Source organism: Rhizophagus irregularis, chromosome 26, assembly GCF_026210795.1.
Source record: "Rhizophagus irregularis chromosome 26, complete sequence".
Lineage (NCBI taxonomy): Eukaryota > Fungi > Glomeromycota > Glomeromycetes > Glomerales > Glomeraceae > Rhizophagus > Rhizophagus irregularis.
Window position 1 is genome coordinate 3,378,991 of NC_089454.1, and position 23,667 is coordinate 3,402,657.

The 23,667-nt window shown below is 28.6% G+C and overlaps 4 protein-coding genes across 4 annotated transcripts; 3 read left to right on the forward strand and 1 right to left on the reverse strand.

Moving 5' to 3' along the window:
- Positions 1-219: 219 nt before the first annotated feature.
- On the reverse strand, positions 220-606 carry OCT59_017896 (uncharacterized protein; the record flags this gene model as incomplete). The annotated part of the gene is made up of 1 exon (XM_025327270.2): positions 220-606. One exon carries the CDS (start codon positions 604-606, stop codon positions 220-222), a length of 387 nt encoding a protein of 128 aa, XP_025172191.2.
- Positions 607-4,699: 4,093 nt separating this feature from the next.
- Positions 4,700-5,585, forward strand: OCT59_017897 (uncharacterized protein; the record flags this gene model as incomplete). The annotated part of the gene is made up of 3 exons (XM_066137794.1): positions 4,700-4,777; positions 5,200-5,292; positions 5,385-5,585. 3 exons carry the CDS (start codon positions 4,700-4,702, stop codon positions 5,583-5,585), a joined length of 372 nt encoding a protein of 123 aa, XP_066004336.1.
- A 212-nt stretch (positions 5,586-5,797) lies between these two features.
- OCT59_017898 (uncharacterized protein) lies at positions 5,798-7,276 on the forward strand (the record flags this gene model as incomplete). Its single annotated transcript, XM_066137795.1, has 2 exons — positions 5,798-6,014; positions 6,090-7,276. 2 exons carry the CDS (start codon positions 5,798-5,800, stop codon positions 7,274-7,276), a joined length of 1,404 nt encoding a protein of 467 aa, XP_066004337.1.
- A 7,563-nt stretch (positions 7,277-14,839) lies between these two features.
- On the forward strand, positions 14,840-15,502 carry OCT59_017899 (uncharacterized protein; the record flags this gene model as incomplete). The annotated part of the gene is made up of 2 exons (XM_066137796.1): positions 14,840-15,003; positions 15,052-15,502. 2 exons carry the CDS (start codon positions 14,840-14,842, stop codon positions 15,500-15,502), a joined length of 615 nt encoding a protein of 204 aa, XP_066004338.1.
- Between the last annotated feature and the right edge of the window lie 8,165 nt (positions 15,503-23,667).

The window sequence follows — 23,667 nt, forward strand, 5'->3', positions numbered from 1 at the left end:
ATCTTGGATACGAATAATTATCTTTCAAATTACAGCCAATTAAAGTTTAACACATGGCTTTTTTAATTTCGTCAGGTTTCGGACATTTCGCCAGATTTCAGAAGTTTCGCCAGGTTTCGGAAGTATCACCAGTTTCGGAATTTGACACCTTTGGCAAAACCAGTTTCGCCAAGTTTCGGAAGTTTCGCCAGAAAGTGAGTTTTGGTTTCGCCTGCAACACTACTTTGAAGTATAAGAATCCTTATAAATATAATAATAGCCATCACTTTCACTTATTAAGTCAATGATCATCTTGGATAATTTTTTTGGATCATCGTCTATCATATCAATTGAAATATTGCAATTAAAATCTATTCCAGTTAAATCATTTTCTAAGTATTCATTAGTGTCAATTTCTAAAATCTTTACAAATAGTTGTTTTGACATTTCTTCTAGTGTTAAAAGTTCTGAATTAAATTGATTAGATTGTTCATATTGTAAAGCAGCATTATGGTGACATATATTACAAGTTTTAAACTGGCGTGTGTTTTCATTAATGAAAGCTTCCATAGGTAAACTTTTTTGACATTTTTTACATTTCTGCAAATTACTAGTTATAATATCCATATTTGAAGTAGAAAAGTGAAAAAAATATATTTCGTTGTAAAAAGTTTAATTTATTTAATTACGTAATTATCTATCACAATCATGTGATATGTGATAATCACATGATTTATGCAGAATTTTTTAGGGTGTTTTTGGGGTAGTTTCCAATGATAGTCCAACATGTGACCACCATGATCGGCATACTACAAAAACTGTGGTACCCAACCTGTCACCCTCTTATCACCCGAGTGATCATCAATTTTGAAAATTAGTAACACCAAACTACCATGATGATCAAATTTTCCAGTATTCCCTACTCCCCAAAGAAAATAAGGTTACACTGAAAAAAGTGACCAAGAAAAATAAAAAGCAAAAAATAAAAACATAAACCTCTAAACATACACCTCAACTAAAGATATGTCCGCAATACTCTAATTGCGGATTAATTGCGATTTGTGATATTGCGAAATATTGCAGATTTTGAAGAATAATTATTTGCAAATTCACAATCGCAAATAATCTACAAATCCGCAAATAATCCACAAATCCGCAAATAATCTGCAAATAATTCGCAAATCTGCAAATAATCCAGAATATACACGCTGCCTTAACTAAAGTTTCATGTCAAAAATAAAGAGTTTTGATGTCAAAGTATATCAATACCAAAAAAGTTGAAATTGTTAAAAATTATGATTGACTGTAGATCATCTTCATATAATCATTTTTTTTGTAAAATATTCCCACCAAAGCGAAAAAAAATTTTCTCACCAGAATACGGGAATATTATTTCCAAAATCCAATTAAAATAATAATAATATATCAGATTATTCAACTATAATCAATACATTATTTTAACAATTATATATATCATGATTGTATCAAACTCATTCTATCAAATGTATTACAATATACAATTACGTATTACACAGGTAAAACGCTGACCAATCGGGTACCTACCTAATTGGTAACTTTTTTTTTGATCGGTCACCTGATTTATTCAATAGTTAGAAATTGGTATACACTTCAATCGGGTATCAATCAGGTTAATACCCGATTGATAACTATTGTTCAGTTTAAATTTACTGATTGATTTCTATTGTTTCAATTAGACTATTGATAAACTATTTTTCATTAACTAAAATTAAACTATTTTATATTATTGAAATTTACACTAACATTTTTTTCGAACATTTACTTTTGAAACTTAATTAAACTATTTCATACTATCTTTAACATTTTTTTCAAACATTTACTTTTGAAACTTTTAAAAAAATTTTTTTTTTAGGAAATTGGTTCTGATTTAGATACCGGAATCCCACAAAAGTTTCAAACATTTTACTTTCAAAACTTTATTAAACTGAAAAAATCATTTATTTGAAGCTATTAAAAAATGGTTTTTGACATTTTTTTTAACATTTTATTGTAGAGAATCAGTTCTGAAGTTTGATAACGAATCCCATAGGTTAGTTTCGAAGAAATTTTTTCAAAACTATTAAAATTATAGGGAATCGGTTATAACGAATCCCATAGGTAAGTTTCAAAAAATAATTTTTTGAAACTATTAAAAAAACGTTTTTAACATTTTTTTTTATTATTCAATTTATAGGGAATCGGTTATAGCGAATCTTATAGGTTAGTTTCGAAAAATAATTTTTCGAAACTATTAAAAAAACGTTTTTAACATTTTTTTTCTAATATTTTATTATAGGGAATCGGCTCCAAGTTGGATACTGAATCCCATAGGTCAGTTTTGAAAATTTTTTTCAAAACTATTAAAAAAATGTTAATAAACGTTTTTTTTTTATTTTATTGTAGGGAAACGGTTCTGAAGTTGGAAACCGATCCCAAAAAGAAAGTTTCAATTCGAAACTTTTCTTTTTTTATTTTATTACAGGGAAATCAGTTCCGAAGTTGGAAACTGGAATCCCAAAGTTTCAAAGTTTCTTTCTTTGAAACTTCAAAATGTTTTTTTAAAAAAAATGTTATTTTAACGTTTTTTTTTATTTCTTTTGTAATAAATCAGTTCCGACTTGGATACTGAATCCCATAGGTTAGTTTCAAATAATTTTTTCAAAACTATTAAAAAAAAACATTATTTTAACATTTTTTTTTGTAGGGAAATGGTTCCGATTTGGATACCGGAATCCCAATGTTTCAAAGTTTCGTTACGTTATGAAACTTCGAAACTTGAAACTTTTTTTAAAAAAAAACGTTCTTTAAATAACATTTTTTTTCTTTTTTTTTTAGAAAAATCGGTTCTGATTTGGATACCAGAATCCCAATATTTCAAAGTTTCGTTACGTTATGAAACTTCGAAACTTGAAACTCTTTTAAAAAAAACGTTCTTTAAATAACGTTTTTTTTTCTTTTTTTTTTAGGGAAATCAGCTCCGATTTGGATACCGGAATCCCAAAGTTTCGACTTTGAAACTTTAATTGCATATCTGTGTATGCAAAAATTTATCAGAACGTTTGTTTTGATTTTTTGATTTTACCTTATATCATGGAATTTACCGAATTATTTATATTTTTCATGAATAGATCCATAAAAGATTCATTTTTACAGAAATAATGGTAAAATTTTTTATAGGATCGATTCTGCCATTCCGACACTATTCCGCTTGATATTATCATATCAGATAGATCACATGATCCGATAAGTCTGAATAACAGATTATCAGATATGATCTTTTTTTTATAAAAAAAATAAAAAAAAAATGATTTTTTTTATTAACCTTCCAGACACAGAACTAACGGAACGCCTCAGAAGGTAATTAAAGAAGGGAAGTGGGAATTTTTTTTAAATTATGGACGTTAGTGTCATTTACTAACGTTCCATTTTCTTTTTTTTTATTGTAGAACCCTCAAGATGCTTCAGAACTGACAAAATGTCTCAGAAGGTAAATAAAGAGGGGAGGGGGGAATTTTTTTAAATTAGGAACATTAGTGAACTTTACTAATGTTCCATTTTTAAATTTTTTTTAGGAACGATCCCAGACTTCGATATGGGATCGGTAAGTTTCGAAAGTTTAGCTTAACTTTTGAAATTTTTAATATTTTTTTTAAAAAAAATATATTTAATAATTTTCTTTACTTTGTAGGTACGATACTGATTTTTGGACTTAGATTTGGATCAGTAATGGTAAGTTTTGAAAACTTTCATTTTGAACCTTTTTTAAAAATATTTTTTATTTTTTAAGTTACCATCAGCTTTAATCTGATCTTGGACTTGAATTTAGATCGGTAATGGTAAGTTTTGAAAAGTTTCATTTTGAAACACTTTTAATATTTAAAAAATATTTAATTTTTTCTTCATTTTGTAGGTTTATCAGTTCTGATTCTGACTTGGATTTGAATCAGTAAAGTTTTGAAAGTATAAGAATTCAATGATAATATTAGTAAATATATATGGAATTATTAAATAATTTAAATAATTTAATAATTAGTATTTCTGGTTTTTGTAATTTTAATGTAAATTTCAAATAATTTTAAATAAAAATGCGTTGTTATAAATTAATTGAAAAGTAATCAATCAGTACATTGACATTTAATCAAAAAGTTATCAATCGGTATACTGATATGTCAAATAGTAAATATTCAGTAAATATCCTATTGGTAACTATTAATACCCGATTGTACTCTATTGAATATCCCGATTAGTACCCAAGTATCCTCTTTTTGCGCCATCTTTTGGCAGCAATCGGGTTTACCGATTGATAAAAATTTTAAAAAAAATAGGGACCAATCAAGTGGAATTCGGTCACCTGATTGGTCTCCGATTTGACATCATTTGACTAGTGTTAAAACAATCACGTTATCAAATGTTATTATTTGATCAATCAAATAAATATCAGTTTTTACAGTTTTTAGTATCCCAATTGCTTTCTTCCCTTTTCATTTTAAAAATAAAAAATAAAGTATCAGCTTTTAAAATATTGAATAAATATATTAGAAATGTCAAAAACATCCTGTTCAATTCTCAATTCAAAAATTCGTGGAAAAAAGTTTATTTACCTGATAATGATAAAAGCTTAATTTCAACAGCACTTTCTCTTGTTTGGACAAAGACGGATAAAAAAATTGATTCATGTACTTTCGAGCAAGATAAAGTAAGAATGTCATATAAAAAAAATGAAGGTTGTATATATTTTAATCTGGAGGAATCATTTTCAAATTTTACATTTATCGATAAGGTAGATAATAATTTTGTCCCATTCCCCTTTATTTTGTTTCTATTCATTTTTCGGTTTTGGACAACTTTGTCCACTTTTTTTTCATTTCTGGACAACTTTGTCCACTTTTTTTTTTATTTTTATCCATTTTTTTTCGTCTCGAACAACTTTGTCCACTTTTTTTTCGTCTCTGGATAACTTTGTCCATTTTTACTTCACTTTTTTTTTGTCTGGACAACTTTGTCTACTTTTTTTTCACTTTTTTTTTGTCTGGACAACTTTGTCCACTTTTTTTTTCCATCTTGTTCGCTTTTTTTTTTGTCTGAACAACTTTATCTACTTTTTTTTCATTTCCAGACAATTTTGTCCACCTTTTTTTTTGTCTTTTTTTTTGTTTCTGGACAACTGTAATTTTATTTTTATTTTTATTTTTATTTTTTCAGGATAATCTGGCTGAACTTCAGCATTACAAGTCTCTATATAAATCATATAAAAGTAAATACGAATTAGTTTTGAATCATAATGTTAGATTAGAGGTAAAGTATAAAAATGATATTAATTTTTAATTTATAAAATTTATATCTTACCTTTCTTTGTTAATTTCTAATAATAAAACAAATTGCAAAAGTACTCTACTCCAGTAATGGCAGAAAATACGTGTTCAAGTGACACAGCTAGTACAGCTGATACTGATTCTAATGTTGATGAATCCTTAAAACAATTGTTAAATTATTCAATACTCGAACATTCCCCTTTGAATCTTCAACATCAACTCCTTGCTCATCATTATATTGCAAATCTAATAACTCAGAACTTGCCTGCGTTATAAACTGTGATTTGGCAATAAACAATCTCACAACTTTTGATATAGCAGAATATATTTGGGCAAATTTAAATCTGCGATGTATTGAAAAATTTGGTAACCAGAATCACATAAAAAATAATATTACTATTTCAGATATAACATGGGCCAGCATGACATTGCCAGCTTATCGCAATCGGAATACGATGAAAGATTATTTTTATTATATTGATAACTAGATGACAAAAATTAATAATTTCTATAAGTTATATTTTTCAATTATAGAATTATTCTTGATTACAAAACTTTATAATAATTTACATCTTAATTTTATAGGTAATAATAATTCTCAGACTGCTGATATTGCAAATTCAGACTCTATAATAGGAGAATCAAGCTACCATAAAAGTACTAAATTAAATTCACCTCTACAAGCACCACAAGTAACTAATAAAAGTACTAAATTGAATTCACTTTTGCAATCACTACCGGTAGCTAATGAAAGTGATGAATCGAATTCCCCTCCATAAGCGTCACCTATAGCTAATAAAAGTGATGAACTGAATGCGCCACTAGTAGCTAATAAAAATAATGAATTGAATTCATTTCCACAAGTGTTACCGATAGCTAATAAAAGTGCCGATAATGAAAGTACCAAATTGAATTCATCTATACAAGCTCCACTGGTAGCAGTACCAGAAAAAGTATTAGTAGAAGCACCATCAACAAAGGCACCAGCAAGATCACCCACATTGAAATTAGCAGAAAAAGTACCCAGTGCAAAAGTGTTTGTAGTAGTAGAAACACAAACTTTAAAAATGAAACCGCCAGTGGAATCACAAGCATTAGTTTCAGAAGTGTCAAAAGAATCTCAAGAACTAGCATCTACATCAACATCATTAGTAAGAAAATGTAAACTTAACTGTGTTGAAATTTTCTCAGATGAGGATGTTGATGAAAGTGACCATGATGATAAAACTATTATGAAAGAAAAGTTGAATTCTGCCCAAATGCTTTTGTTTAAGAAGGGAAAGAAACTACGTGATATTTTGTTAGTATCAAATGATAAGCATCTCGTTACTTCAGAACCATCAAAAACTTCTGCGATATTCAACACCTTAGCTGAATTGTCAATAGCTGAAAAAATTACAGTTGTCGACGAGAAGTCTGCTATAAACAGAATTAATCAATGGAAAAAACAGGAGTTATGTTGTGAAAGCCTTGTAATAGCGGCAGAGTCTTTCAATTTGCTACATTTAGCATCATTAGTTCAAATTTATGATGATCTTTCAATGCTTGCTGAAAGATTAGAAATTAAAAATACAAAATCCTGGGTGATCTCTTTTATGCGAAGTAAGCTTAATATTGATCAAAAAGCCGAACAGAGAAATAAGTTGGGGTGTGACAGATTGCGCAAGTTATTTAATGATGGAATAACACCTGCGCAGCTTGCACAAGCAGGTTGTCGCAAGTCTGATTTTTTTGTAAAGCAAAAATATTATGATATATTTTTGTCTCAAATTCCCGCTCATCAATCAATTACTTCAAGCCAACCAGATGAACGTATCTCTGAAATTATGTCGAATCAAGATTTCATCATACCAGAAGGAAAAAGTGATGTTGTAAAAAGTGATGTTGTATTTAAATTGAGTTTAAGCGAAGAATTCAGAGATTTAAGGGAGAAGTTTAAAGGAAGTGAGTATATCGAATGGGCATAATACAGATTATTATTTTTATTAGTTATAATACAGATTATTATTTTTATTATTTAGATTAAATTGCAGAATATAAAATTAGGTATACGCAGTAGATTATGAAATGCAAATTGCAAAATTTTATTACAATTAAAAAGTTTTATTTTGGGATTTATAATTCTTTTTTAATATTATGTAAAGTGGATGAAATTGTCCAAAAGATATATTACGTAAGTTGGGATAAATAATTTAATTCTAAAAAATAAAAAGATATATTACACAAGTTGGAATAAATAAGTGGATAAAATTGTCCAAAAAGATATATTATGAAATTAGTGGATAAAATTATCCAAAAAGATATATTACAAAATTAGTGGACAAAATTGTCCAAAAAATAGATCAACTTTATTGTCCGGAGCGTAGCGAAGGACTATATAATTTACAAACGTCGATGACAATTAGTGTCACGTGACGATTTCCGGTTGTCCGCACGCGTCACGTCATTGAAATTTTGTGTTACATCAGATGAAATAAATTTGTGATACATCAGATAAACAACTAAACAAGATAAAGGTTTATTTTTTTCGCTCCAGACTTACAACGGTTTCCGTTTCCTAGTAATATTTAATATAAAACGTATGTATTTTCAAAGTTCAAACTTTATCTATTTTTTTTTTTTGAAAATACTTTAACTTACTTTTCTGGTTAACTGAAATTCATTAATATTCTTAAAATGTAACTATGTAAGTACGTGACTCAACATCCCTAAATACTTCTGAATTTAAAACTGAATTGTTATTGACGAAATATTTCACGCTTATTTTCATCATTTCATTTTTCGTTAGTCATTTATTTTTAATATTTTAGATTCCTAATTTTTCTTTGATAAAATGACAAGTTTAGAACTTTCAGAAAATCTAAGAAAAGGATGTCATTTTACGGAGATGTGGAATGGACATATGATAAAAGGAGTATAGAGGACAAGAGAGCACTATGTTGCGACATGTAGCTATTGTAACTTTTATTAGAAGAATAGGAAACCTCACATTTTACGTGAGCACTTAGCAAATCATTGCCAAAAATGTTCGCAAGAAGTGTTATTATAGTTCACAAAAATTGTAGGTAATGAAATAGCAGAGAACGAAGAAGAAGATGAAAGTGACTCAGAATTAACAACTAAAAAACAAAAGCTCAATGATGGCCAAACATCTATCTGATCTTTTTACAAAAATAAAGAATTAGAAAAAGGTTATTGTGATGAAATAAATCATTCAATAACGAAAGCTTTCGTGATGTGTAATATTTCTTTTAGTATAATTGAAAATCCTTGGTTTATCGATTTGATCAAAACTTTACAACCAGGATATGATTTTCTCTCAAAGCAAGTTTTGAGTGGTACTTTATTAGAATCTGAAACATCTCACGTAAATATATGCATTATGAATAAATTAAGTGCTGACAATAACTTTACTATTGGTAAGATTTTTTAATTTAAATTAAAATGAAGAAATTTTTGTAAAATATTGACAGTTTTGATATGTATTTATGTTGATTAGTGATGGATGGTTGGACTGATCCACACAGGAATAGCCTTTGGGCATTCATGTTAATGACTGGGTCAAGGAAAGAATATCTTTTAAGTCTTGAGGATCTTTCAAATATTTGCCATACAGGAGAGCATTTATCTAACGTTATTGAGGAAGTTATCAATAAAATGGGAGCCAAAAAGTTTGTTGCTATTGTGTCAGATAATGGCTCGAATGTTGCAGCAGCACGTAAGATAATTACTAACAATTACCCAAATATCATTAATGTGCGATGTATCGCACATTATATAAACCTGATAAGCACGCACGTAGATTGTAAAAATAGATGAAGTTAAATATATAGTGAGATGTGCAAACATTCTCACAAAATATTTTAAAAATTCTACCCTTGGATCATCATGGCTCAATGAAGCAATCAAAAGTAAAAATATTGAAGGCAGAGGGCTGAAGACTTACGTAGAAACAAGATGGATAACTGTCTATGAATGTGTACATTCTGTATGGAGATTAAAAGATGCTTTACAGCACGTATGTTAATAAGATGAATAATTTTTTTTTAAAAAAAAAAAATTTAATTTTATTTAAATTAAGTTCTGGAAAATCACGAACATGAAATTTCAAATCAAGCTATTAAAACTATTTTGAAAAAATGAGGGTTTTTTGATGATGTTCGCGTAATATCAGATATTCTTAAACTGATAAAAGAGGCAATTCTTATACTTGAAAGAACATATACTACATTAGCAGATTGTTACCTTTATCTCCTTTAGTGTTCAGACCCAGGTTCTTAATGGGTACACAGGTTGACCTGTTAAGAGAAATACAAACCCGGGTTGGTACATGCTAAGGAAAGTTTGACCCAGTTTCTTATAGGTTGGTTAACAGGTTGATAACGGTTGGCTAACGGTTGGCTAACGGTTTGATAAAGGGTTTAACGGGTAAATAGCAGGTTGTTTAACAGGTTTTTACGGTTGGATAGCAGGTTATTTAAAGGGTTTAACGGGTTAATAATGGTTTCTTAGCAACATTTTTATCGTTTAAATCATTTATTATTTTAATATTTTTATTACTATTATTATTATTTATTTAAGTTTAAACATCCAATAAATGCAATATTGCAATAGACTATTCATCAATTGGATAAATTGTATCAAAATTTGATGCATTTCTTTTTAAGAACATGATTTTTTGAATAAACTTGGTTTCATACGTGTTCTTTTATTTGTTAATAAATTTCCGGTATCAGAAAAAAGACGTTCACTTGCAGTTGAAGTTGCAGAAACTGCTAAATATTTTTGTGCAAGGTTACGTAAAATAGGAAATTTATCCTGTTTTCCACTCCACCATATAAGTGGATCTGATGCAAAAGGAATTTCATTAAGTTGTAAATATTCCCCAACTTCATCAAGAGCTACTACATTATCTTTAATAAGTCGTTCCATTAGTGATTTTCTTTTGAATATGCTGGATGCGCCAGATGTACTGGATGAATCAGATGTACCAGATGCGTCAGGTGTATTTTTTTGATTATTTTTTTCTTGTTCAAATAGAGTTCGTAACTGCTGCTCAGTATGAGATTTTTGAATTGATGAAGTAAAATCAAGACTTTTAAATCTAGGATCAAGTATTGGAGAAATTAAAGCATCAGTAGTAATTGTAGGATAATACTTAATTAAATTTGTATATAAAATTGATTTAATTTCATTAATTAAACCATAAGTATTAACCGGTTTATTAATATCATCATTTGGTATTTCATCTTGATTCTCCTCATCAAATGCATCACCTGTTTCTTCTCTATTAATATTTTGTGAATCAGTTTCAAGTATTTTAATTATTTTATTATTAATCGTGAATGTAAACTGCTTGTCACATATTTACTTCCTCCTAATTCTGTTGTCGCATCTGCAAATGTTGATAATACCTCTATTATATCGGCAAGAAAATCCCATTCCTCATCTGTAATCATTATTTGCTTTAATCTTTTAGCATCTTTTTTTGTATCTAAATCTGTACTAATTGAAAGAGTATTAGATAAAAGCTTAATCCATTCTTTCAAATATATTAAATGTGACCAGGCAAGATAACTTGAATTCCAACGAGTGGCCACATCATTAACTAATCGAAGATATTTGGCTGTATCTTTGGCACTCTAAAAAAATTAAAATTTAATATTACAATTATATATAAGAATTTATAAATTATTATTGAAACTTACAATTTGTTCATTGGATTCTAAATTTTCATCTTTATTTGCATTTGGATATTATTTTGAATATTTTCTAAGCGTTCAGATTATTTGGGATGCATAAAAAAATCAATTAATCTTTTTACTCGTAGAATTAATGATTTTGCTGGGATTAGCCCTTTTCCAATTATTAGTTGTAAAGTATGCGCCCCACATGCTTGCCATTTAATTGAATTCATATCTGAAATGGCTTTTTTCATATTGGTAGCATTATCAGTGGTGATTACAAAGACTTTTTCTCGTAATTTCCACTCCTCTAATGTTTCTTCTAAACTTTCTGCAATATGCTGAGCCGTGTGAGGATAACGAATATGATTAACTGTTAAGGTAATTTCATTAAGTACAAAATTGGAATCAATATAGGTGCAAGTTACTCCAATATAACCTTGCCCATTTTTCATGGTCCATATATCTGTGATTAATGATACACTCTTTGCTTCCACCCTAATTTTTTCAATTAATATTGGCAATGTGGATTTATAGGATTTTGAAATAATTCTCTTAATTCCTTTTTCATTTGGAATTATAAAAGCTGGATCTAATTCATTAATTAATTTACGAAATGAAAGACTTTGTACTACATATAATGGTTGAAGATCTTCAGTTATCCAGTTGGTCAAAAATTGGCGAAGTTCACGTTGCCGACTTTCTTTATGCTTACGAGTATGAACAATAGATGTAATTGTTGACTGATTTTTCTATATTATAATAAGATTATTAATTAGTTTTAACAGCACATAATCCACATATAATAAAAAATTAAGAAAAATACCAACATTCTTCATTTTATCATCTTTTGTTATATCATGTTCCGATGATAAATGATTAATCGCGTTACCGGTTGAACCATCATTAACATGAATAGCTCCACACTTTTTTCCATCTGCACTTAAAATTTTACACCTCTTAAGTGGTTCTCCTTTATCACTTGTTTGTTTATTAATATCTACTTCTTCAAAATATTCCCACGTCCAACTTGATTTTTTTCGACTACTTTTTACTTTCTTTGATTGTGGCACTTCTTCAGAACTTGAAGGACGAGAATGATCTTGTCTTATATCAGTGATATCACTCATAATTATAAAGAATTAACGATGTGTGTGATTAAGGTTGCTTGTCTAAACCTCTTCAAAATCCTACGATTAGTTTCGTCAAAATTTTACTATAGATTTATTATAGTTTCGGCAGAGTTTCAGCAGTTTCAGCATTTATAATAAGTTTTGGCAGTTTCGCCTTTCTCCAAAGTTTCGCCAGTTTTTTAATATAACTTTAATATAGTTTTGGCAGAATTTCACTTTTCGGCGAAACGCCATCTTGCCTAAACCCCTAGGTTTCGGCAAGCAACCTTATGTGTGATAATATATTATAAAATGTAATATAAAATTAATAAAAAAAAATAGTCATTTTTTTTTTGACAATTTTTTTTTTATTTGATGTGATGTAAAATAAATAAAAAAATTTAAAAAAAATATTGTTCAATTTCAATTTTTTTGACGATTTTTTGATTTTTTTTATTTGATGTGATGTAAGATAAAAAAAAATTTTAAAAAAAATATAGTCAATTTTTTTGACGATTTTTTTTTTATTTAATGATTCTGATGATCTGATGATTCTGATCTATCAGGTTATAGACAATAATTACATCACAATGATCACATATTCACAATTTCACATGAAAATTCTCCAACCCGTTTAGCTAACCTGTTTAAACCGTTAACCTGATAATCCGTTACAAAACTGATACCCGATATCATTTGGCGGGTTAAACCAGTTGTACCTGATAGTCAATTTCAAACCCGGGTTGAACCTGTTAGTTAAAATTTAAAACCGTTAACCCAATATTAACGGATATCTGTTTTAACTCGTTAATAACGGTTTACGGGTCTGAACACTAATCTCCTTAGAATTGCAACCTTTTTTAAATAAATGCCAATGAATAATTACCGTTCATTAAAGAATTCTTGTATTAAAGTCTTCAATGAGAGGTAATATTCAAAATAATTTTAATTTAATAAAAAACTAAATAACTGAAATAAATAATCAAATTTCTTTAATAGATACAAAGAATTTGATGAAGATATTTACTTATTGGCTTTCTTTCTTCATCCGCAATATAAAGGTATTACTAATATAAGAAAAAATAATTAAATAAGATAAATAATTTATTCTTTATAAATATTGTAGGAGCGGTTATCCACAATACTCAATTTGAACGTATCCAAAAAACTGCACTTAATATTTGGAAGAATTTGGGTCATAAGAAAACTTCTGGTTTAGAACTTAGGGCACAGCTTCGCAAGTATTTGGACCAAAATAACCCTTATAGCGCACCATATTCAAATAATGATGGGCCTTTTCAGTGATAGAACTTAATAATTGATGGGTATAGCTCATTATCTCGTCTTGCAAAAATTGTTTTTTCAATAATACCACATTTAGCCAGCTGCAAACACCTTTTTTCAGCCCTTGGATGGATGTTTGGTAAAAGGAGAACAAATTTAAATGTGCAAACCATCGAATGTATGTCCAAAATTTATACTCATAATATTCATTCACTTTCAAATAGTAAAAGATCCTTGAATCATATTGGAAATAGCATATCAAATGACGATGTTCAAAAAATGATAGATAATTTATTTGAAGAGGGAGACATATTAAATGAGAATGAAGATGAAGAGGAGGAATATGAAGAGCCATTCAATATACAAAAAGAAAGTGTTGACGAGATGTTAAATATTGAACAAGTGATAGATTTGGGACCGTAGGTGTATATTGAATCTTCTGAGATTCCATTCATGTTTAATAATAAATATGATAGTAAAAATGACGACGACTGGAATCCAGAAGAGATTGTTTAGTAATACTAAATTGTAATAAAAACAATTTTATTTTGTAATTACTAATATAATATAAATAATAAAAATAATAATGATTCTCTATTCGATAAATAATAAAAAGTGGACAATTTTGTCCATTTTGTAAACTCATGAATCATGTTAATTTAATCTTCGCAATTAAATATAACCAAATTTATTTATATACTAAAAAGTGGACAATTTTGTCTACTTATTCGCAAATTTGCGATAATGTAAATTATTTGCAGATTTGTGGATAATTTGCGGATTATTTGCGATACTATACAGATTTGTGAATTATTTGCGGGTTTGCGGGTTTGCAGATTATTTGCGATACTATAAATTATTTGCGAGTTTGCAGATTATTTGCAGATTTGCAGATTATTTGCGGGTTCACGGATTATTTGCAGATTTGCGAATTATTTGCGAATTTATGGATTATTTGCGGATTTGCAAATTATTTGCAGATTCGTGGATTACTAAGCGCAATTGATTTCCAAAACTCGCAATATTGCAGATTTTGGAAATCAATTGAGGACCCATCTTTAATGGTAGTTCCTTACTATCATATATGCAGAAACCTTATTTTTAATACATTTAATTTCTTTGATCTGCTCAGACGTTAAAACACTAGCATCTCGCTGATAATGAGTTTTTAAAAATCGGCTAGGTATAATTCCTCCAGTATTTTCTGGCAATATTTTAGAATGATAAAAAAATATAAAAAACAATATTTATGTTTTTTGAATAATAAAAAACAATATTTATGGTTTTTGAATAATAAAAAACAATGAAAAATGATAAAAAATGATGAAAAGTAATATTTTTCAATAAAGAATATTTGATATTTTATTTTGACAAGAAAAAATAAAAGATCCCCTATAGATGAAATTTAGTTACGCACATTTTTTTCCTGCTATATAATCATGCCAAGATTATGTTTAATGTGTATACATTGAAAGATATAAAAAATAGAGGACATTGGCTGGGTAGTGCATATGAGCAAGAGTTCAAAAAAAAATTAAAAACTGCTATCGATTTTAACTCTGAAATTATCGACTTTAATGAAAAGTTACAGGCTGAAAATTTGGAGTATTCAGAGTAAGAGGAGGATATTGGAAATAAGATTAGCCAGTTAAATGCGTCCAGTGCTAAAGTTAAATCTCAACTTATTTCTGAATGGAAGTCCCATTCTGAGAGTCAACATGAGCTTGAAGCTAAATATATTGCCAAAATCAAATCGCTTAAATCTTCTATTAAAACACTAAAAAGAGAGGCGACTTTGGTCCAGAAAGCTTCATTCACTAACAAGATCAAGATTTTTTCTTTTGAAGCTAAAGTATATGAATTGGAAGATAAGTTGGATGACTTAGAACTAGAACAGGTGTTCCATGATCCAGATGCAGTAGGAGGACTTCTAGAAGAGCCAGTCCAAATAAATTCATCTGATCCCAAAGAGATCGATTCTCTCAGGTTTGAATTAGAACGAGCGAATGAGAACCTTAGTTCAAAGGAATATACAATAGAATGTATAGAAAAAGGGATAGAGGTAACAGATAGTATATATAAACAGGAGCTAGACTCCTTATCTTCGGCATGATTAAATTTACTAGAGAAAAATGCTTATCTTCAAGAATTACTGTCGAAGAAAGAGCCAAGAGGCACTTCACATAATAAAGTAGATATTCTACCCCTACCTATGAATAATTTATCATGCACAACGCCTTCTAGCAAACCTTCTGCTTTTAATCCTTCATCCCAATAATTTCTGTAGGTGGCGTAGAAAAAGTGGTGCCATTACCATTAACATTCTCTCCTTTGAGTCCTATCATTGTGAGCTCCTTGATGTCACCGATAATAATATATTCTATATTTACCTTACTACTGGTTGCAATTATATGGATCATGGTTAGGAAAAAAATATGGAATATATGGAAAAAAAGTGACCAATACGTTCAGACTAGCGATCTACACCTCTGGGCATATCTGAAGCCGAGTTATATGATCAGAAGTCAGAAGAGATTACCACCTCATAACCAAATTAAATATAGAAATTGAAGTTAGCCAGTATTATTGCACAAGAAAAAAAAATATATAAATAATATTATAAGTATTCTAGATAAGATTGCTTGCCAAAACTAGGGGGTTTCAGTGGGAAGGCGTATGCAAAACTACTGAAACTAATTTCGCAAACTATCTTAAAATGCCAAAACTGCCAAAACTGCTAAAACTGTTTCAGCGTTTCGGCATTATTTCTTATAATGATTTACTATAGTTTCAGCAATTAATATGAAATTTTTACCATTTTAAATTAATTATACCGTATGGGTAGATGATCGGCCATTAATGAAAAAAGTTTAATCAACATTTTTTAAATTAAACATTTTTTTTTAAAATAAATAATTTATCAAAAATTTTTTTTTGTTTAAAGAAATGGGTAATTAAAAAAATATATAAAAAAAAGCTATAAAAACGAAATTCTTGAAAAATACCTATTGAATATGGAATTTATTTTTTTTAGTTCTTTTAGTTTGGCGATCTACTCTGCAAGACTCAAAGTTAGTTTTGCGCCTAGAGGACCCCGCTTACTTCTAATAGAGGTCTCCGAAAATATAAGGTAAAATTTATATTAAAAAAAAATTTTAGGTCTCTTAATAGATAAAGGTAAAATTATATATATGACAAATAAAGGTCTCCGGATATGTAAGGTAAAGTTAAAATAGGTTTCCGGTTTTATAAGGTAAAATCAAATATAAGTTTACAAATGTTTCGGTAAATAATAAGGTAAAATTGTATATAAAATTTAATATTTACCTTATATATACTAATTTGAAATATTGTACAACAATTATTACAATATTTGGTAATATACGTTTTATAATTTTTTCTCAAAATAAAAAATTTATTCTCTTCTTTATACTTGTAAAAACCATTTTATATTTTTAATTTTATTTGCATTAGCACTATCTTTTTGAAAATTATTACAAAAATTAGCTTTTAAAATATAAAAATTCGTACAGCAATTAGCAACTTCAGAATTTAATTTCAGTACTTTGGTTAAATCAAATCATATTTTACTATCTAAGAAAGTTGTTTAGTAAGGTCGAACTACTTATATTTGAATTTTTATAGCAGTTGGAGTAATATTTATTGCATACGAGCATTTTTTTATTTTAATATTAACTTAAAATTTACGTTTTTTGTTTATTAAATTCGGAGCGTAATTTGGGCATTTTAGTCAAATGAAATCACCTTTTTAAGCTTAAGTAATATTGTTTGGCGAGATCGAAACTACCTGAATATTAATTTTCATAAGAATCAGTTTAATATTTACAGAATACGAGCAATTTTCGCACTTTTAATTTTTTTTTATTTTCCCGATCAGTGATTATAGGGCGTAATTTGGGCACTTTGGTCAAATGAAATCACTTTTTCATGCTTAAGTAAAGTTGTTCGGCAAGGTCGAAAATATTTAGATAAATATTTTCATAGCAGTTGGATTAATACTTATGGGGTACGAGCATTTTTTCATAATAATACCAATTACGAATTTATTTTTTTTAAAAAAAAATTAATTAGATTTTTTTAAAGAAAGTAAGTGAATAATAGTTTCGAAGTAAAGTTAAAGATGTGTGTCTTTAAGATTTTTTTTATAGTATTTTTGTAATTCAAAGTACTTTTTTTACTAATAAAAGTTATTTATCTTTAAAGAATAAGAATTAAACTTAGTAAAAATAAAAAATTTTTAAAATTTATTGTAATGATTATAAAATATTTTGTTTATTTAATATTTAAAAAAATTTAGGTCTCTGAAAATCTAAGGTAAAATTTAATATAATTTTAAAAGGTCACTATATATATATGGTAAAATTATGAGATAAGAAAGGTTGGTAAAATTACTAGTAAATCTGAAATTTTGCCCGGAGACCTTTATTAGAAGTAAGCGGGGTCCTGCGCCTAGTGATCTCGGCATTATAGAGTTCTCAGCTTTCCATAACATATAGTTTGACATTAATATTTATATATGTGATAGGCCCTGTGTTGCATGTAGACTTTCTTAAACATGGAATTAGCAGCAAGTTTATTTTTCTTTTACTTTTGTTTATTTCTTGGTTCAATACTAAATATACTTTATTATTAGGTTTGCGGCTACTTGGACTTGTTTGCTAGACATTCTAAAGTGGTAATTATAAAGGAAGGGGAAGAGTTTTATGCTTTAATATAAGAGCGTTATTAACATTCTTTTTTTTTTCTTTTTTTATAGGAACGGACTTTTCAGCACTATGCGGCATTTTTACCAACTCCTGTCGTCTATTGATTAATAATACAACTCTTCATGATACTTGTTCTCATAATGTTTGTGGTGGGTTTAAGATATACATAATATATTTAATATATTAATTCATTTTGATTTACTATAATAAATGGCAAAACTTTATTAATTACTACTATTATTAATTCAAAATATAATTATTATTATTATTATTATTATAATTGTTATTGTTATTGTTATTATAATTATTATTATCACCTAGCTACTAATTGGTATTTAGGATTTTTTCCGCTAGTTATAAACTGGCGGACCAATTAGTATATCTAGGATGATAAAAAAGTTATTTACTGATCTAGTTTAGTATATAAATGGACCATCATCCTTTAGATGATAACCCATTTATATACTACTAGATTAGTAAATAACTAATACTTATTAAACTGAACTGCTTGTGACTGCAACGCAAAAATTAATTATTAGTCTTCCTCCTCCTTATCAGTATTAGATAATAAATCATCTACATCATAATTATAATAGCCTTTCCCATCTCTATTATCATCTTCATCACCACTGGCATCATCACTTATTCTGTTGTTATCATTCATATTTTCATTAAAATCGTCTAAGAGATTCTTTGGAACATCAATATCTTTAATTATTAAATCGTGTGACAAATTAATAAATTTGTCAATCTATACGGGTTCAATTAAAACATAACAATTGTCTTTCGGAATTTTTTCACTACCAGTAGATTTGTGAGTGGGAGTAAGATCATCATCATCATCCTCGTCCGTTTCTTTGAAAGCCTCCACTATACAAATATTTATTTTGTCATCACTAAAACGTACATTTTTCCTTTGATCGACTCCATAATAATCAAGTTCTGTTTTAGAATTAGATTTCCAATAGGTAATTAACTTATACATCGATTCTAATGTTGTCAATTTGAGGTTTAAACGTCTTTCGAAAAGCCACCCTAAGGTTGAGAATCCACGTTCACATGTAGCTGAATTTGGACATATTGAAAGTAAGTAACACGCCACTTTTGGCAATAATTCAGGTTTTGGATCTGTAGCAATCAACTTCCACCAATTAAGTGAACTTTGTTTGGCGATAGAGAGATCCAAGTCAAACGGATCCTCTTCATCTTTGTATTTTCATAACTGATTGAGTAAAATACCAATTTCGTAAAGATCGAATCCAAGCCTTTTACCGATCGCAACAACACATTTTATAATTTTTTTGAGAGAAACTTTTTTTAATGCTGCACTTCTGAAACGGGATCTAAAAAAAATATGTGATATATTTATCATCATTGAACTCATTAAAACGTTCATTAATAATTTTAACACAATGGCTATGAAAATGGAAATTAAATGATTTTGGTAACTTATTCAACACGGCTGCAAGTTTAGCCAAACTAAGAAAACAATCTGCAAGTGTAGCTGATTTTGCCTCAAGAGCTAATACAGCTTTCCTTAATGGTTCCAGTACAAATGCAAGGATTTGTAAGTCCAGAAAAAAATTTTGTGATTGAATAATTCAAGCAATACTATCGTTTGTTAATAAGTTACCGTTATTGGCAACAATTTTCATAAGGATTTGTTCCAAGTTAATTACTGAATTAACTGATTCACTTGCCGTAGTCTAACGTATTTTGCAATATAATTTCAACCCACCGCCAACAATCCGCTTTTCCTTGATTAATTGAGTTAATTTTGAATTTCCTTGATGTGAATTTTTGAAAAAAGAAGTCAAGATATTGACTCAGTGTAACAAACGATCTCCAAATTCTTCTTTTACAATATCGCATGCTATCAAATTTATACAATGCATAATGCACCTAACATTTTTGATAGTTGGAAACTTATCTTGAATAATTTCGCATGCTTTTTTAACATTTGAAGCGTTATCAGAGACTACGGCCGATATTTGATCAATCCCAATATCAACAATTACCTTTTCAATAACTGATGATAAATATTCTGCAGTATGTAAACATTCTGATAAATCAGATAGTTGATATAAATATTTTTTTCTTGATGGTGTTATTACAATAAAATTCCAAATCGATCGGTAAATGTGTGAGGTCCAGCCATCAAAAGCTAAATAAATAAAAAAAAAATTATGATAGTGAAATAAAATAAAAATAAATTATATTGCCACAAACTTATTGTTAAATTAGTTTCACTCTCAATTTCTATTTTCACTTTATTATTCACTTGTGCTAGTTCCTGTTCTAGCATTTAACTTGCTAACATCTCTCTTGTTGGCAGATCATACCCACCATTGAGCTTTTTTATAAAATTTATAAAAAAAGTGTGCTCAACTATACGAAATGATATTCCGCATGAAACAAAAAATTTAATTAATGCATGGTTAATTCGTGTAATTCTTACATCAGGAAGGTCTGTTGAATCATGATAATTGTCCATATATTGTTGACCACTTGAAAGTTTTCTTTTTTTAGTCACTTTATCTTGCCGTTCTAATATTTTTGACATATATTTTCTTACAATTGTTGCTGAGGCATTTTTGCAGTAGTTGGAAAGATGTTTTTCAAGTTTTGAGATTTCGCCACGTTTTCAAGTTATTTCACAATACTTGCAAGATGCAGAAAATTTACCTAAGCCAACAGATTCTCCTTTATTGATATCTTCCTATATTGAATTTAATGGCCTTCTTCTCTTACTTTTTTGTTTGCCAAGAATAGGTGAAACTTCTAATTCAGTGGCCATTTTGACATTAACAAAATTAAATGATACATGATCGTATATAAGGGGTTGTTAATAGGGGTTATTAATAGGGGATGTAAAAACACTAGTGATACCTGGCTAAACTCTTTTTGCCAAAAATTTTGGTTTCGTCACCAACTAGTTTCGGTTTCGTCATCGACTAAACTATATAGTAATATTTTTTAAGTTTAAATTTTATTTATATAAAATTATAATTTTATTATAAAAATATATTAAATTATATTATACATAAAATAGTTTTATAAATTCCTTTAAAAAATATTATATTTTAATATAAATTTATTATTTTTTTTTTTATAAGTAATTATTATAATTAAAATTCCATGGAAATCCATAAAAAATCCATGGAAATACTATGGAATATTGAATTTCGGCATTTAGTCTTTTAATTTTAAATGTCTAAACTATTTCGGTTTAGTCAAATGACTAAATATTTCGATTTCGCCCAGGATCTCTAAAAAACACGTTATATATTTATAACATTTTACATAATATTATTACAATTATATAACAATGGTCATTTTTTTACCACAATCTTTTATTACTAACATAATGTAAGTACTATAAAGTAAAAAAAAAGTTGAAAGAAAAATAATAAAAATACTGAGTGATCAACAGCTCTGTTAACTAATATGTATACTATTAAAAAAAAATAAATATGGCGTAACTATATTAAGATTTTATAGCTAGTTATGCCAAAACTGTGGATAAATGAGTCATAGAAGTTTCAGCATTTTAGGAAGTTTTGGCAGGTTTTGGCAGTTTTAGCATTTTAGCATTTCACTATAATATAAAAGTTTTAGCATTTCACGTTAGACCAAATGGGTTTCAACAAGCAATCTTAATTCTAGTAGAGGTGTAGCAATTTCAGCTAAAAGTGTTCAACAATATAATCCATCTAAGTGCTTTCGGTCACATTCTCAAGATGGAAATACCATAAATTATTAATGTTATCTAACGTCCCAATTTCTGATATATGAGGTAAGGTAGGTAGGTCAACAATTATCTTATTTTTTCACATAGATGAAACTGGGCTGATTAATTCCAGAAATAATAGATGCTCTTTGTAACGCATATGGTAGATCAGTTTGTGAAAGAATAAATTATACTTTTCAATATACTTTGCAAGCTTGCTAGAATATCGAGCAAATTTAGAGCATATTTTTTTTCTTTATTTCGTCATTTACTGAGAGGTTTTTATCTTTTAAAATTATTATAGTGCATTTCATGAATTTCTCCCATAAAATTCCAATATAAAATTACTTGCCATAAAAATCTTGTAGCCAGCCTGATTGTTTTGTTTATTATTTTAGGACCAGGCTCAGTATTTTTTTGCGAAAGTAACATGGTAGTATATGCAAGAAATCAGTATAAAATTACATAGAAATTTGCAAAGTTTAAAATAAAAATTATATAAAATTTTGGACAAATATGCTTACTGGTAAAACACTAGGTCAGTAGTAGTACCCAAAAGTAATCAATATAATAATGCCTAAAAATAATCGATATAGTAGTATCCCAGTATAGAAACCATATGAGAAAGAATTCTAGGAATGTAAAGGTAAAAAATAAGGTATAAATTTGGTAGTACACCAAAGTAAAATAATATATAGAAAGAAAATAAGAAGTTATGCTTTGGTGTACTAGGACCCCGGATATCTAATATAAAGGTCATAATGGACTTTTGGCCAAAAACACCCCTTTTTGCTGAAACTCAAAAAATCGTTTTTTGTAAATATCTCAGCATCCAGTAATTCAATTTTAATGAACTTTTTTTTATTTTGTAGCCCTCATTTAGCTCTACAATTTAAAAAAAAGTTCATCAAAATTGGACCACTGGATGCCGAGATATTTACAAAAAACGATTTTTTGAGCCCCTGAAAAATGGGCCAATCTGCCGAAAGTGTGACTTATGACCTGTTTTGGAGATATCCGGGGTCCTGGTGTACTACTGCCGATAGATAGGAAAGAGATTGGGAGGGCAGAAAGATTCAGAAGAATACGAATACACGAAAAAAGATATAAAAGCAATATAACCTAAACTAATTTGGCACTTCGTACCTCATCTTTAGCAATCAAAAGGGTCACAAAAGGCAGGATTGCAAGAGTGATACAACATCGGCACTTCATGCCTCACCTGTCAATCAAAAAATGAGTGAATAGATTGCGATACATCTTCAGCAAATAGATAGATTGCAAATTCGGCACTTTATTCCTCATTCGACAATTAAGAGATGGCAATCAAGAAGGAAAATATATGGACAGATCAATATAATGCAAGTTACACTTCTGATTCTCTAACCAACTGACCACCAAACCAGGCCCTTGAAAGTTACTTGAAAGTGATGGAAAAGTGTCTGGAACTGTTAAGGAATCGAAACATGTGATTAATGCAGTAAGGTGCAGTAAATTTTGTTAATTTCAGCCAGCACTATTTCAGCATCTAGAAAGGCAACCAAATAGGCGTAAAGGGTAAGCACTAAGGTTGCTTGCCGAAACTAGAGGGTTTCGGCAGAATGGCGTACGCGAAGCTGCCGAAACTAGTTTCGTGAAATCATCAAGAAATGCCGAAACTGCGAAACCTATCAAAATCGCGAAACTGCCGTAACTTGCCGAAACTGTTTCAGCGTTTCGGCAATACTTTCTATATGATTTAATTAGAGTTTCGGCATTTAAACAATTTATAAGAATAAAGACAATATGATTTTTTGTATGTAAATATTTATTTTATAATAT